General features: G+C 41.6%; 1 protein-coding gene across 2 annotated transcripts in view; it reads right to left on the bottom strand.

Moving 5' to 3' along the window:
- The window catches only part of CCDC81 (coiled-coil domain containing 81), a 43033-nt gene that overhangs the window by 5257 nt on the left and 20626 nt on the right, over nucleotides 1–17150 (bottom strand). For both annotated transcript variants that reach the window (XM_086384721.1, XM_086384722.1), the window contains exons 7-14: nucleotides 16858–16979; nucleotides 12821–12944; nucleotides 10053–10146; nucleotides 9485–9631; nucleotides 8724–8828; nucleotides 5793–5965; nucleotides 4119–4197; nucleotides 3224–3444 (exon numbers count right to left, since the gene is read on the bottom strand). In XM_086384721.1, the coding sequence (XP_086240847.1) occupies nucleotides 3224–3444; nucleotides 4119–4197; nucleotides 5793–5965; nucleotides 8724–8828; nucleotides 9485–9631; nucleotides 10053–10146; nucleotides 12821–12944; nucleotides 16858–16979 (1065 nt within the window). The remainder of the gene's footprint in view (nucleotides 1–3223; nucleotides 3445–4118; nucleotides 4198–5792; nucleotides 5966–8723; nucleotides 8829–9484; nucleotides 9632–10052; nucleotides 10147–12820; nucleotides 12945–16857; nucleotides 16980–17150) is intronic.

Here is a 17150-nt window from a genome sequence, read left to right as displayed (position 1 = left end):
GAGCACTGAAGAATTGATGCTTTTGAACTGTGGTGTTGGAGCAGACTCTTGAGGGGTCCTTGGACTGCAAGGAGATCCAACCAGTCCATTCTAAAGGAGATCAGTCCTGGGTGTTCTTTGGAAGGAATGATGCTAAAGCTGAAACTCCAGTACTCTGGCCACCTCATGCGAAGAGATGACTTATTTGAAAAAACCCTGATGCTGGGAAAGATTGAAGGCAGGAGAAGGGGATGGATGACAGAGGATGAGATGGCTGAATGGCATCACCGACTCGATGGATGTGAGTCTGAGTGAACTCCGGGAGTTGGTGATGGACAGGGAGGCCTGGCATGCTGTAGTCCATGGGGTGCCAAAGAGTCAGACACGACTGAGCAACTGAACTGAACTGAACAGTGATTCTAATTTTTTTTGAGAAACCACCACTGTTTGCCATAGTGGTTGTACCAATTTACATTCCCACTAACAGCAACACCAATTTTAGGAATTTATCCAATAGAAACAAAACAACCAGTATAAGATATATAAGAAAAGTGTTTAATGCCAAATTGGTGTAGTGGCAAAATACCTGGGAATAAAGTGAATGTTCATCAATGGTGCAAAAGTTAAACTATATAAACCATATTATATATTATAGATAATATGCTGTTATTAAAGAAAAATGAATTTTTTAATATATGTACTGACCTAAATACAAATTAATGGCACATTATTAGGTTAAAGAAAGGTTGGGTTGTAGAGTAATATATAAGATCTCACACACCTTATTTTCATTTGCAAAATGGAAGGAAAATATATATATGTGTACATTTTTTAACGCATTTGTAAAAGAAATAGGAAAAAATGTAGAAAGCTAATGATTGCAGCCATGAAATTAAGAGATGCTTACTCCTTGGAAGAAAAGTTATGACCAACCTAGATAGCATATTAAAAAGCAAAGACATTACTATGCCAACAAAGGTCCATCTAGTCAAGGCTATGGTTTTTCCAGTGGTCATGTATGGATGTGAGAGTTGGACTATGAAGAAAGCTGAGCACTGAAGAATTGATGCTTTTGAACTGTGGTGTTGGAACAGACTATTGAGAGTCCCTTGGACTGCAAGGAGATCCAACCAGTCCATTCTAAAGGAGATCAGTCTTGAGTGTTCTTTGGAAGGAATGATGCTAAAGCTGAAACTCCAGTACTTTGGCCACCTCATGCAAAGAGTTGACTCATTGGAGAAGTCTCTGATGCTGGGAGGCATTGGGGGCAGGAGGAGAAGGGGACGACAGAGGATGAGATAGCTGGATGGTATCACCGACTCGATAGACTTGAGTTTGAGTGAACTCCGGGAGTTGGTGATCGACAGGGAGGCCTGGTGTGCTGTGATTCGTGGGGTCGCAAAGAGTCGGACATGACTGAGCGACTGAACTGAACTGAATCTTAACATAGACTACTTGGTAAGAGAGATTATCAGCCTTTTTAAAAAAAATCTCTCCACCCATTGATAATTTTAGTGAGCATGAGTTGTTATATTTTTTAAAAACAAAAACAGGAAAGTTTAAAGAAAAAAATGTAAAACAAGTAAAATTACGTCAGCAGGCATCTTTGGATCACACGGACTAAATCATTTCTCTCTGAAAGAAAGTGACTTTCTATTTGCCACAGGAAGACCTAAATTCACATCTTGAGATGGGCTGAAGGTGGGCCAGTTGGAAAAGAAAAGAGAAGTGAGAGAGACTGGAATAATTAGTAAAGGATATAGAAACAGAAGACAAGGACCTGGCCCATACAGAAAAGGAAGTTTATGATCAGAGCTCCAACGAAAGAGATAACCAAGTAAAGACCACAGTCGTGTTTGCTCAGAGCTCTGATTTCCAGAATGTTCTCACCTTCAGCATCCCTGCACCAGCAAACATCAGCACAGCTTACTATATGCACAGTTCTCTGCAGAAGGGATTTAGTGGAGGTTGAGAAAGGATCTGAGTTTCATGTCTTTGTGTCCACTTGAGCAGGACGGCACATTTGTGACTCACCTATGGACAATGCTGGGGTGGACAACTCTTTTCAGACATTGTCCTGAACAGGGAAAGAGAACTATGGAAAGTTAACTTGAGGGAGAAGTAGGATCAAGAAAGTTTGTTTGAGACTTTGTCGCTATTGTTTAGTCTCTAAGTTGTGCCCGATTCTTTGCGACTCCATGGAACTGTAGCCCGCCAAGCTCCTCTGTCCATGGGATTTCCCAGGCAAAAATACTGGAGTGGGTAGCCCATTGCCTTCTCCAGGGGATCTTTCTGACCCAGGGATCGAACCTGTGTCTCCTGTATTGGCAGGTGGATTCTGTACCACTGAGCCACCTGGAAACCGCAACCAAGGAATACATAGTTCCAAAGGGACATCCTTCTGAACCAAACCTGCAGAACCTAGATGTCACCCGTGAACTTAGCTGCCCAATGCAATCACCAGAAAGCTTTTAAAACTATGAAATGCTGAGTACTTCAATTAAAAAAAAAAAGGAGGTTAAAGAGTATTTTTAAAACTCTACAGTAAGAAAGCAAACAACACAAAATAGTAAATATAGCAAATAAATAATGTGATAAGAATTGGTATGAGACTCGAACAGCTACTTCTCCAAACTTATGGTTACCAAAAGGGAAAGGGAGTAGGGGAGGGGTAAATTAGGAGTTTGGGATTAACAGATACAAACTACTATATATAAAATAGATAAGCAGTAAGAGAACTGTAGTCAGCATCTTATAATAAATCATAATGGAAAAGAGTATGAAAAAGATAATGCATTTAGAATTCATTATCGGTTATCTTACATCATTATATAATATGTATGCTTATTAATATTCCTTTTAAATGGGTCTGTTTTCGATGCACGATACTGGATGCTTGGGGCTGGTGCACTGGGACAACCCAGAGGGATGGTACGGGGAGGGAGGAAGGAGGAGGGTTCAGGATGGGGAGAGCGTGTATACCTGTGGCGGATTCATGTTGATATATGGCAAAACAATATTGTAAATTTAAAAAAATAAAATAAAATAAAAATAAATAAATGGCTCTGTTATTAATCTAAAAGCTTTTGTCCATAGGTTGAGTTGTAGGGATGAAACGAGATAAAGCATATAATAAGCATAGAACAATATTTTGTGCATGGTAACTCTTCAGCGTGTTCCCTGTTATGACTGCTTCTCTGGAGGGCAGGAGAGGAGGAGGAGAGGAAAGCGCCAGGGGTCTCACTCTTGGTGTGTCCTCTGCAGCATTAGCAAATCCCGCTTTTGATCCACCAGCTGGTGCAGGATGGCTCTCCTCTTGTGGTTAGCTGCGGCCTCCATCTGATGCTTCATGTAGTTCTGGTCTCTCTTTCGCTTTTCCACCATCATCTCACCCTCATTCTTACCAAAGATGGGCTTAGAAGAGTCTGGCTCAAACACAGGCAGCTGAGGGCATCTGTTCTTTATCTGAGGCAGGGACACACAGAATGCAGATTATGGTTATACCAGGGACTAGACGTCAGGCACAGGCCGCGGCATGGCAAAAACCAGCACCTGGGCGGGAGGAACAAGGGCCTCAAAAAACACCAAATGGATAACACAGAAGGGCATTCATAACATTACAGGATTCACACATGTTTAGAATGCTATGGAAACACTGCACACCTTTTTAGGGGAGGGTGGGGATTCCAGCATTTCTATTTTTTCCGTAAACAAAGTAGGAAAAATAACAAAGGAATAAAACTGCAAAAGTAGTTAATTGGTAGAACACACACACACACAAAATCTGGATAGGAGGAGAAGCTTATTTACAACAAGGAAACACATGTAAATTACAGTAGTTTGCAGTGTATACGGGAAACATTAAAACAGTTTAACATGTGCTACATGGACATCACTGTTTACAGCAATAAAGGGGAGAGAACACTTACTTGGGGACAGATATACCCACACGGTCCAGATTTTACAGCATCAGTGCAATCTATATTACAGCTAGTTAATCAGTTTAAGAATTGTTCCCAAATATGTCATGTTTCCAGCCCTTGGAGGTTCATTCCTACAGATTTCAACTACTCCATCCATGGGGACCAAAAGCAGCCAGAAACACTGCACAATTTTAAAGTAATAATATGTCCCCTTACCTGGGCATCCAGAGCCCTCTTGTAACACTGTGTTTCTTCCATCTTATCTTTTATATATTTGGCTCTTTGCGCAGCAAGTCTGGCAGTTACAAATAAGAGAAGGTGAGGGCACAGTTTCTTAGAGTCTTTCGTAGCACAGATTAACATCAACAGCACGTGTTTAATAAATATTAATAGGAATAAGAACCTGATAAACAAAAAGCGATACTTTTTTCCTTCCAGGAACTTTTACTTTAAGAAAGAAAAAGAAATCCAAATCCATAAGCTAGTAGACAAGGACAGCTGATGCTGTTGCTAAGTTACTTCAGTTGTGTCCAACTCTTTGCGACCCCATAGACTGTAGCCCACAGGGTTTCTCTGACCATGGGATTCTCCACGCAAGAACACTGGAGTGAGTTGCCATTTCCTCCTCGAGGGGATCTTTCTGACCCAGGTCTCCTGCATTGCAGGCAGATCCCTATCGCTGAGCCACTGGGAAAGCCCGCAGACAAGGACGGACAGGTAGAGAATAAGCAACTGACCAACCATATTTTCCAAATGCACTGCCAGTAAGTCAGGCACCCCTTCTCCCCCCAGGCTTAAAAAAATCTAGATAGAAAAGGAGAAAATGTCTGTAACACAATAAAATGATTCATCACAAGATTCCTTTATAAGAGTGATCTTCCTATTGTAACACGCATCTATTTTATGCCACCTCCACATGATCTGTAAAATGAATATAACAAAACATATGCATTTTCTAGAAAACAGCTTTTTGGCCACAGAATCTAGCTGCTTACTTGTTTCGGAGGTCTCTCTCTCACCCCAGCAGCCTCCCTAATTTCTCTCCAGTAGCAGAAGTGTATCCCCTCTAGCATGTTTGAACTCTGTGGCCCTGGCCCTAACCTAGGTCTCCAATAGCCCATGCAGGACCAATCAGATTCTTTCCTAAAAATTTGGAATTGAAATTCATCCAAGTGCCAGCTGGAATACAGACAATGTCACCTAAGGACCTGTGGATATTAGCAGATGGAAAGCGTTTTTTACAAGGATTTTAGACCCTGGTTTCAGCCCTCCTGGGTCTCCCATACATTTCTGCCCTTGGGTTCCACGGGACCCCCCTTCTTAGTTATAATAAAACTCAGCTTTGCCTTGTGGTCATCTGGGAATAATGGAATGAAGCCTGCTCAAGCAGGTCCTTTCTGCCATCTACAAGGATTAGTGACCACAAAACAGTTCAAAATGGGGACTTTCCTGGTGGTCTAGTGGTTAAGAATCTGCCTTCCAATGCAGGGGATGCAGGTTGGATCCCTGGTCAGGGAACTAAGGTCCCAAATGCCACGGGGCAGCTAAGGCTGCAGCCCTAGAGCCTGCACACCACAGCTAGAGAGAAGCCCACAAACCACAATGAAGACCCGATGCAGCCAAATTAATAAAGTTTAAAAATAATATCTCACTTAAAAATACAAAATGATACTCTGTAATCAAAATGATTTTAAGCAGCCATTGTTACTATAATGGTAGTTATAATAATGCTGGCTTTTTCTCGTTTCTAATGAAGTGTTATGCTATGGTACTGGCTGCTAGCTGGGTTAATGCGCACAGCTGTACTAACGGGACTGCCAGCGATGATTCAGTCCTACAGGGGAAGAAGTGTCCCATGAACATTCCAAACCCGTCTTTTCAGAGACTCACTCCTCTGTGAGCTGCACTTGTTCCAGGCGGTCCATCAGCTCTCTGTTTTGCCTTTGCTTTATGTCCTTTTCCCGTCTGTGATCCATTTGTTTCAGGAGACTTTGGGAATACTCCTCTTGCTTAAAAGCATTAATCTCAGGACTGAGCGGCCGTTTATCAAACAGGAAGGATTTCTAGAATGAAAGAGAAGCAACTCATTTATTCTAGAATCATAAAAAGCATCAAAGAAAGTGAAAGTGAAGTCACATGGACTGTAGCTTACCCGGCTCCTCCGTCTATGGGAATTTCCAGGCAAGAGCACTGGAGTGGGCTGCCATTTCCTTCTCCAAAAAGCATCAAAGAACAAAGGTAATCATTCAGAAAATGTCAACCAGAAAACATTAAGTTATCATATTTGCCCAGTCTTCAACGTGGCAAATAGCTAGTGACCCACAGATTAATACGAGCACACTTGAGGATGAATCTGAATAGTACTGACCACAGCCCCATAACTGAGAGGGAGATGAAAAAGGACTTCACGGAGTAGGTCCTCCACTAGTACTTACACATTCATACTGAAAGAAGGAATTGAGTGAGTGCAGAAGCATCAGCAGGAATGCAAGGGAGTGGAAGAAGGAGAATACAGCACCTACTTGGTTCTGGCCACTCTCAATACAGGGAACCCAGCCATGACCAAGAACAGAGACCAACAGAGAGCCTCACTCTCACTGATCCTACACGCTGGTGCCACAGACAGCCAGTCAACAAGGAACAGCGCACAGATAATTCAAGAAATTAATGTGTGCTATGAGGGCTTCCTCACGGCTCAATGGAAAAGAATCCACCTGCCAATGCCTAAGATGCGGGTTCCATCCCTGGGTCAGGAAGATTCCCCTGGAGAAGGAAATGGCATTCCACTCCAGTATTCTTGCCTGGGGAATCCCATGGACAGAGGAGCCTGGTGGGCTTACAGTCCTTGGGGTTGTACAAGAGTTGGACATGACCTAGTGACTGAACAGCAGCAAGGTGCTATGAGGTCTTTGTCATAGCAAGTAACTGGATGGGAACGGGGTTAACTGGTTATTAGGGAAGGCTTTTATTAAGGTGGTGACTGGGTCACCTCCACTGCAAACATCAGGGACCCATACAGAAAGAACAGCAAGTGCAAAGACCCTAGATGAAAACAAGCAGAAAGAAGGTCTACATGGCTGAGGCATAGTGAGCAGGGGGAAAACACGGCAGGCGGGCTCAAAGAGAGAGGTGGGCCAAACCAGGGGGATGTGAGAGGTCAAAGTCAGGTGTTTAGGCTTATTTTAATTCAGTGGAAGGCCATTAGAGGCTCTATACGGAGAATGATCTGTTCTGGTGAACAGTTTTAAAAGATCACTTTGGCTTCTATGTAGAGACTAGATTGTAGGAAGGCAGGCCTCGAGCCTAACTAGGAAAGCATCACAAAAGTTGGACCTTCTAGAAATGCGGCTTGGGCTAGGGTTGGGTACCATTGAAGGTGAAGAGATGCTGGATACATTTTGGAGGTGAAGGCAAGTGGGCTTGAAGATGGCTGGATAAGGCGGGACGGAGGAGAAGGGATCTGGGATCACTTTAGGTAAGGGTGCATGAAACTGGCTGGTGATGCCACTTGCTAAAATGGGAAGGCTGGGAGAAGAACAGGTTGAGAAGGGGAATCGAAACTTCTGTTTTGATCTGTTTCACTTTAAGCATCTACAGTTATAACAAAGAGGAGATTCAAATTGGGCAGTGATAAACATATAATCTGAACCTTAAATCTACCTAAGAGGAGAGAGAGATCGGGCCTACAGCTCAAAAGCATGGTGCTCTCTCTTCCTCACTCCCTGCTGCCCCTGACCGGAAGGTTTTGCCTCCATTCACTTCTTGACCTAACTCCTGTATGCCAGGAAGTCTTCCCAGATCTCTGGTTTCAGTTAAGTGACTCCCTTCTCTGCCCTGTTCAAAGATTTATCATAGCATTTAGTTTATCACACTCTTGTCTCTTTAAATCTGTTTCCCCCATTATCCTGAAATGTCTTTAGAGAGGGACTTTGTCTTATTCTTCATCCTTGTATTCTTAGCTACTGGTACAGTGGCCAGCACAAAATAATTCAATGAAATGTCTGATGTTAAATAAAGAAAATCTATTTTATTAGGTGTACATCCAGAGTGTCACATTACCTAGATAGTGAGGTAAAAAGAAGCAAGAACAAGCAGAAATAAAGGTGGGCACATCATGATTGAAAACAATTAATGGCAAGGCAGGTGGCTGACCTCCATCTGAAGCTGGACTTCTCAAACTTATTGCTTAGTTTTTCAGTCATGTCCAGCTTTTTTGCGAACCCATGGACTGTAGCCCACCAGGCTCCTCTGTCCATAGGATTCTCCAAGCAAGAATACTAGAGTGGGTTGCCATGCCCTCCTCCAGGGGATCTTCCAAACCCACAGACTGAACCTGCATCTCTTACATTGGCAGGCAGATTCTTTATCACTGAGCCACCTGGGAAGCCCCTCTCAAACTTAAGGAAGCTACAAATCACCTAAATATCTTATTGAAATGTAGATTCTCATTCTGTGAGGTGTGAGGTGGCACCCTAGATTCTGTATTTCCAGCAAGCTCCCGGGAGATACTTGTTCTCTATTTAGATCATCTAATCCTGGGGCAGGAATTTAATATACTGTTCTCCTAACCCCACCTCTCCCAGGTCCCAGCTGAGAATCACCATCTGTGACAAGCACTGTAGTGACCCACAACAGGGACTGTATTGTGAGCGTGACATGCAGAGGCAGACACTGGACCACTCCTGCCTTAGAAGTGCACCTGCCTTCACCCCTGCACAGCCTTACCACTTTTTAAAAATGGCACAACATGCAGTATGAGTAGACCCCAATGCTCACAACTATGGCAGGTATCAGCAACAGAAATTTTGAATAGATTCTTACATAAAATTCAGGTTTCTCATTCTTGTGGATCCGTATAGCTTCAGCAACTCCAAGATTATAGGCGGCATTCTTTTGATTCTGTTCTCTACTAGCCAGATTTCTCATCTTTGAAAAAAAAATCATTACATGTTGAAATAGAGTCTTTAAAAATTTAATTCTACTACATTAAAATAACCCAACTAAGGTAGAAACCTGCCTTTGGGAGGTAATGGTACTTTCTGATGTGTTTATATATTTTTTTTAAAGTGGGCTTTTGTTTCCCATTCTTGGACTCTAGGCACCACTTCTACAGGGATCGTAAGAAGGAACGAAGGTTTCAGGAATGGTTCCCTATGATATCGCAAGAAGGCCGCAGAGCCAGTTATTGAAAAGTTCAGAAATCAGGACAGAGCAAAGATGAAGGTGCCATTCCATCTTTACTCAAGACAGGCCATGAGCCTGAAGGGAGAAGACTTGCCTGGGGTTATATTTCATGTAAATCAAAAATAAAGCCACATACATCCAGGAATTCCACCTTTAAAACTCAGTCCTCAGGGAGGGGAAAAAAATCAGTAGCAGGTTCAAACACCAACTACATGGATATTCATCCCCGGGCTGTATTATTAGTGAAAACTTGGACATAACCTAAGTTCGAATTCAGCAGTAGGTAAATGATTAAATACACCACCGTCAAGCTACACGCTGGAGCTTTTTAAATGGCCTTTGATAATCATGTTCTCCTGCCCCATGGTAAACACTCCTTAACCGAGGTGCGGAAGTACCTGCTCTTTGAAGATAGTCTCTTGGTCTTTCAACACGAGATACTCCTGGATGAGTTGCTCATCTTCCATCTCTCTCCTCCTCCTCTCCGCGGTGTAGTACAGCGGGGAATTTCGCTGTGCTCGTTGCAAGCATATGTAACACATTTCCTATAACATCGAGTTTTAGGGCAAATTGATTTTTACCTTTTACTTTTTTTGCTCTGCATTTCCTTCCCAAGCTCTCCAAAGGCTAGGGGTGTCAAGAAGTAGACTTCATAAAAGGATGTATTCGTGATATTATCCAAATGGGATTTTTCAGAGAGGGCCCCACAAATATTCCAGAGGATTTATTCAACTCTTACTTGAACAGATGTGTTTAAAGCAACTGAAAATTAAAGATTTCCCAGACGTATTTCTGTTAACTAGTAGATTTTGACTAGTAGATATATTTATCACAGCCCCATTATAGGTCCTGTGTACTTAAGCCATACCCGTGTATTAAAGAAAGAGCAATTCCTCAAATTCTCTTTGAGAAGCAGAAGTCAGAAGGAGATTCTGTCTGGGCTCTGTTTCTTTGAAGACACTGTACCTGTCCTGCCCTATGATGGTCCTTGCAAGAAGTGCCTGGAGAAATTTTAGGCTTCATTGCATGATCATTTTTCAGTCCACCTGGAAATGATGCACTATAAAAACAATGCAACATTAATTAATATTAATGTATAACATCAATTATAATCAATGATGAATGATAATTTTAGAAACAAGTATAAATATAAGAGGGCTTCCGAGATGGCACGAGTAGTAAAGAACTAGCCTACCAATACAGGAGACATAAAAGATGCAGCTTCGATCCCTGGGATGGGTCGATCCCCAGGAGGAGGGCATGGCAACCCATTCCAGTGACCCTGCCTGGAGAATCCCATGGACAGAGGAGCCTGGTGGTCTGCAGTCCATAGGGTTGCAAAGAGTCAGACGTGACTGAAGTGACTAAGCATGCATGCACAAATAAATATAAGAAAATAAAAAATATCTCAGCAGTTTTCTTTAGAGTATCTACATGTATAGAGATTAAAAACCTAACCTTTATATCAGATAAATTCAGGTTCAAAACCCAGCTTTTTTTATTAGAAGCTGACTGGCATTAGACAAACTGGGTAATTACACAAAGTCTCAGTTACCAATTCAGTGAAATTGGGATAAAACTTACTCATTCTACAAAAATTTATTGAGTGTTACTAAGTGTACTGCTCTCAGCATGGGAGAGGCACTGAAGAACAAAACACACATACAAAAAAAAGCTCTGTCCTCATGGAATTAACATGCTGACGGGAGTGGACAGTCAATAAACAAGATGAATGAATTATATAGTCTGTTCGTTGGTGATAAATACCATGCAATGCTGGAGGAATGGAGTATTAAATCATGAATAAAATGTCCAGGGAAATTCTCACCAGAAAGGTGAAATTTGAGCAACTTGAAGGCAGTAAAATAATAATAATAATCAGATATCTGATGGAAAAGAATCTAGTGGAGCAAATGAGTCTAAGGACTTGAAGTGGGAGCATGTCTGTGGCTGGAGGAAGTAAGAGAGAGATCAGAGATCAGGCAAGATATTGAAGGCCATGGTAATGACTTTAGCTTTCACCCTGGGTGAGAATGGGAGCCATCGAAGAATGAAGAGGGAGCCATTGAGAATGCAGCCATTGAATGGGAGCCATATCCAGTATTAGCAAAGCTACAGAGAACACAGCAGTTCTTCATATTTCTGTTACTGGGAAGATAATTTTTGGTATCGTCTACCTAAGGGTAACTGGTGCATGGTGCATGCATGCCAAGTCACTTCAGTTGTGTCTGACTCTTTGCAGCCCCATGAACTGTACTACACCAGGCTCCTCTGTCCATGGGATTCTCCAGGCAAGAATACTGGAGCAGGTTGCCATGCCCTCCTCCAGAGGATCTTCCCGACCCAGGGATCAAGCCCACATCTCTTACATCTCCTGCTTTGGCTGGTGGGTCCTTTAAAACTAGCACCACTTCAGAAGCCCTGAAGATGATTGGTAATGCATATCAAAAACATGAAAAATGGACTCATCACTTATCTCTGAAATTTCACTTTAAAGCTTCTTTCCTGTAGAATATGCAGGTGTGTGCAAAGAATTATGTGATTATATTTGTTTCAACATTTATAAAAAACTAAAAATCATCTATGTATACAGGAGATTTGTTAAACAAAAGGTTTAATAAATGAGATGAGAAATCATTTGTTCATGTTTTAGAATATTTAAAGCCATAGGGAAATTTTCACCACTTAAATTGTTAAGTATAGCAAAGGTTCATATGATATAATCTCAGTTTTCTTTAAAATGTATGTACATGTTTAAAGTATAAATATATGTCCGTGTTATAATATATGTGCATTGAAATGAAGGATATACACCCATAATATTACAGAAAACTTCTTCTGTTTTGTGTGCTATGGGTGATTGTTTTTGTATCTCTTGCTTTTCTCATTTCTTCTAAAATTTCTTTGACAAATGCATATTACTTTAGTAATCAGCACACAAACAAAAACAAACAAACAAGAAAAAAACATTGGTTGATTGGTCAACTTCTATAGGAAAACTTTACTAGGAATCACTAATAATTAGGAATTAGAATCCCAAAGGAAATCAACCCTGAATATTCATTGGAAGGACTGATGCTGAAGCTGAAGCTCCAACAGTTTGGCCATCTGATGCAAAGAACTGACTCATTAGAAAAGACTCTGATGCTGGGAAAAATTGAAGGTAGGAGAAGAAGGGAACGACAGAGGATGAGATGGTTGGATGGCATCTCTGACTCAACGGACCTGAGTTTGAGCAAGCTCTGGGAGTTGGTGAAGGACAGGGAAGCCTGGTGTGCTGCAGCCCATGGGGTTGCAAAGAGTAGCCAAACCTAGTAACTAAACAACAACAAAGCCATGTTTGGCAAAAATGCTTTCCGATTTGATCTAAACATGAACCTGTATCATATTATAATATCCACACACAGAAAACAAGAGAGGCTTTCCCGAATTCATAAGGGAAGTTAGATGTTTCTTCCTCTGTGCTGTTTTGTTTCCACCTCCGTGGTAGCATTTATCCTACTGAATCATAACTTATTACTCTGGTTTTCCCACAGGTTGTGAGTGCTGGTCATCATTACCACCTTCATCACCTGGCATGCAAGTGTATTTTAGATGCTAGAATGTGGCATCAGGAATAGTGGGTGAAGGAATGAATGAAAAAATGAATGCTTATTTAAAATTCCCTACATCAAGAAAGGGCGTGAAAATACATTTAGTAAAATGCAACAGAAAAAAAATACCCAGTGCATTACCTTTCAAGGTTCATATTCTTCCCACCACTCCCATTCTGCTCCAGTTTATTTGGCAAACGGACATTTGTCCCTTTGGCAGAAGAGACAGCCGGTCTATCTTGAGCTGTCTTGGGTGATAAAATCTCTGTAGAATGAATGAAAGCGAGTTTCCTTTTAACTCTAAATCAGTGGTTTGTACGTAACACAGATTTTAAAAACTCATAATTTTACTTGGGAAAATTTTCACATAAAATGCACTTTCTCATTTTAAATTATTGTCCCTTGGCCCTAGTGTGGTTAAAATATCTGTTTTGCTGTATACTTATTACATGTAAAGGCTCTGGCTGGGCACTTTAAAAAATACAAGAGGCAAGTCTCTGCCCTTGAAGATCTTTCAATAAATATAGTTGGAGAGGAAAAATAAGATACAAACAGAAAACACAAGAGCTCTCAGTTGTGGAGGTCTTTCCACCTGCTAAAAATACTAAGTGTTTTATACACATTATATAAATAGCAACTCAGGACAAGGATGCAGAATATCTGAATCTCAGATAAATGGTGCCATCTTTAAGTCTGACAGAGGAGATGAAGGGAGCCAGTTCAGAATCCATTGATGAGAGAAGTTTCCATGGAGGAAGTGAAATGTGAAAGGGCTACTAAGAGAAATAGAGACACAGACATAGAGAACAAACATACAGACACCAAGGGGGAAAGAGTGAGGGGCGGAAGGAACCAGAAGACTGGGGTGGACATATCCCAATACTACTATACTATGGTACTATACTATGTACAAGAACTTCCCTGGTGGCTCAGACAGTAAAGTGTCTGTCTACAATGTGGGAGACCCAGGTTCAAGCCCTGGGTTGGGAAGATACCCTGGAGAAGGAAATGGCAATCACTCCAGTATTATTGCCTGGAAAATCCCATGGACAGAGGAGCCTGGTAGGCTACAGTCTATCCGGTACTAATGCTACTACACTATGGTACTATACTATGTACTCCAGTACTAATACTACTACACTATGGTACTATACTATGTACTCCAGTACTAATGCTACTATACTATGGTACTATACTATGTACTCCAGTACTAATGCTACTACACTATGGTACTATACTATGTACTCCAGTACTAATGCTACTACACTATGGTACTATACTATGTACTCCAGTACTAATACTACTATACTATGGTACTATACTATGTACTCCAGTACTAATGCTACTACACTATGGTACTATACTATGTACTCCAGTACTAATACTACTATACTATGGTACTATACTATGTACTCCAGTACTACTGATGCCAAGTATAAAATAGATAATGAATGAGGACACACTGAATAGAAGAGGGAGCACTACTTAATGCAATCACTGTGGTGGCCTGAATGGGAAAGAAGCCCAAGCAAGAGGGGATATATGTACAGATACAGCTCAGTCACTCTGCTCTTGAGTAGAAACTAACACAACACTGTAAGGCAACTGTACTCCAATGAAAATTAATTTAAAAAGAAAAAAAAAAGGCTGATAAGAGGAGAGTAGGATTGGGATAGACTGTAAGAAAAGGAAGGGAATTCCAGGCAGGAGAAGAGTGAACAAAAGCTTGAAGTCAAGGAAGAGCAAGGCATGTTAGGAGAAGATGAACAGACAATTTAACTCTAGAAAGAGTCCATAGGAAACTGACAAGTGAAGCTAAAGAATGAAAGCATCTATCAGGCTAAAAGCTGATGTGTAATCCTGTAGGCCACATGTCACAAAACCAACATTCACAAGCCAACATTTACCCATTGATAAATGTTTTGTTTGGCCTAGTTAGTATTTTTTTTTGAATGTCAATTAGTAGTGAACACTGGACTCAGTGGGAGAAGGCAAGAGTGGGATGATTTGAGGGAATAACATTGAAACATATACCTTACCACATGTAAAAGAGATGACCAGGGCAACTTTGATGCATGAAGCAGGGCCCCCAAAGCTGGTCTTCTGTGACAACCCAGAGGGGTGGGGTGGGGAGGGAGGTGGGAGGAGGGTTCAGGATGGGAGGGGACACATGTATACCTGTGGCCGATTCATGCTGATGTATGGCAAAACCATCACAATATTGTAAAATAATTATCCTCCAATTAAAATAAATTAAATAAAAACAATTAATAGATTTCACAAGTCAGGATCTCTGCTTCTCTTGAAAAATCAGGCAATTTGCTACCACTTGGCTGACATTTGCACTCATCTCACACGCTAGTAAACTAATGCTCAAAATTCTCCAAGACAGGCTTCAGCAATACGTGAACCGTGAACTTCCAGATGTTCAAGCTGGTTTTAGAAAAGGCAGAGGAACCAGAGATCAAATTGTCAACATCTGCTGGATCGTGGAAAAAGCAAGAGAGTTCCAGAAAAACATCTATTTCTGCCTTATTGACTATGTCAAAGCCTTTGACTGTGTGGATCACAATAAACTGTGGAAAATTCTGAAAGAAGTGGCAATACCAGACCACCTGACCTGCCTCTTGAGAAATCTGTATGCAGGTCAGAAAGCAACAGTTAGAACTGGACATGGAACAACAGACTGGTTCCAAATAGGAAAAGGAGTACGTCAAGGCTGTATATTGTCACCCTGCTTATTTAACTTATATGCAGAGTACATCATGAGAAAAGCTGGGCTGGAGGAAGCACAAGCTGGAATCAAGATTGCTGGGAGAAATATCAATAACCTCAGATATGCAGATGACACCACCCTTATGGCAGAAAGTGAAGAGGAACTCAAAAGCCTCTTGATGAAAGTGAAAGAGGAGAGTGAAAAAGTTGGCTTAAAGCTCAACATTCAGAAAACGAAGATCATGGCATCTGGTCCCATCACTTCATGGGAAATAGATGGGGAAACAGTGGAAACAGTGGCAGACTTTATTTTGGGGGGCTCCAAAATCACTGCAGATTGTGACTGCAACCATGAAATTAAAAGACGCTTACTCCTTGGAAGGAAAGTTATGACCAACCTAGATGGCATATTCAAAAGCAGAGACATTACTTTGCCAACAAAGGTCTGTCTAGTCAAGGCTATGGCTTTTCCAGTAGTCATGTATGGATGTGAGAGTTGGACTGTGAAGAAAGCTGAGTGCCAAAGAATTGATGCTTTTGAACTGTGGTGCTGGAGAAGACTTTTGAGAGTCCCTTGGACTGCAAGGAGATCCAACCAGTCCATTCTAAAGGAGATCAGTCCTGGGTATTCTTTGGAAGGAATGATGCTGAAGCTGAAACTCCTGTACTTTGGCCACCTCATGCGAAGAGTTGACTCATTGGAAAAGACCCCGATGCTGGGAGGGATTGGGGGCAGGAAGAAAAGGGGACGACAGAGGATGAGACGGCTGGATGGCATCACCCACTCGATGGATGTGAGTTTGAGTGAACTCCAAGAGTTGGTGATAGACAGGGAGGCCTTGTGTGCTGCAATTCATGGGGTCACAAAGAGTCGGACACGACTGAGCGACTGAACTGAACTGGCTTACATTTCCACAAATCAATAATCTGCTAGAGGAATAAGTCTCCAAGTATATAGTCTGGCAACCCCTGGGAACCCCTAGGAGTCTTTCAAAAAGTCTTTGAAGTCCTAGGATTTTCCTCACATGCCCCAACCAAAACAATATATTACAACAGATTATATGATGACACAGATATGAGAATCTGCTATCTTCTATAAATCCAGGTGTCAAAGATGTAAAACTACCACTCTTCATTTTTCATAAAAAATATTGATACATGTCTCCCTACCATGTGACATCCAGCCCAGTTCATGCATTTATGTTACCTGCCTAGATCTTCCAGGCAGCTGAGTTTTGAGTAGTGGGGAGTCAGCAAAGAGATCACAGTCTAAAAGTCTGAGTGTCATAAAATGGTTAGGGTGAGATACAGGATTCCAGGAATAGGAGATGTTTGTTAGAGAGAAGAATACAGTGATTATTCATGAAATGAACTTTATTTTGACCATCAGAGTTGCTAAGCAATATGGTGTGGCTCACAAGTAGTAAAGAGGAACAGATTATACCCAGAAATCAATGACCTACCTGGGACACCCACTTCTTTGTCTGACTGGTCTTTTAATTTGTCCTTCTTCTGTTCATTCTGTCCATCTTCTTCTGCAATGGTCTCCATAGGTGGTTTGTTCTCCATCTCCTTGAGCTCAATCCTGGAATGAGCCAAGATGTGTCCATAGGCGAATGTGTAAAGCCAAGTTAGCTGATTGATTCTGAATGAAATAAGCTTACATGCCTCAAGGAGGAGAAGTGCTTTTATTCACTGAGTACGAATCATGGACTCATTCTCTTTGAGGTTAAGCCTGGGAGCCAACCAAGACCCT

Source organism: Bos grunniens, chromosome 29 (assembly GCF_055505025.1).
Source record: "Bos grunniens cultivar Pamir isolate PY7600 chromosome 29, Bosgru_T2T1.0, whole genome shotgun sequence".
Lineage (NCBI taxonomy): Eukaryota > Metazoa > Chordata > Mammalia > Artiodactyla > Bovidae > Bos > Bos grunniens.
The sequence above is the reverse complement of the archived record's forward strand: the minus strand, read 5'-3'. Positions and strand labels throughout refer to the sequence as shown.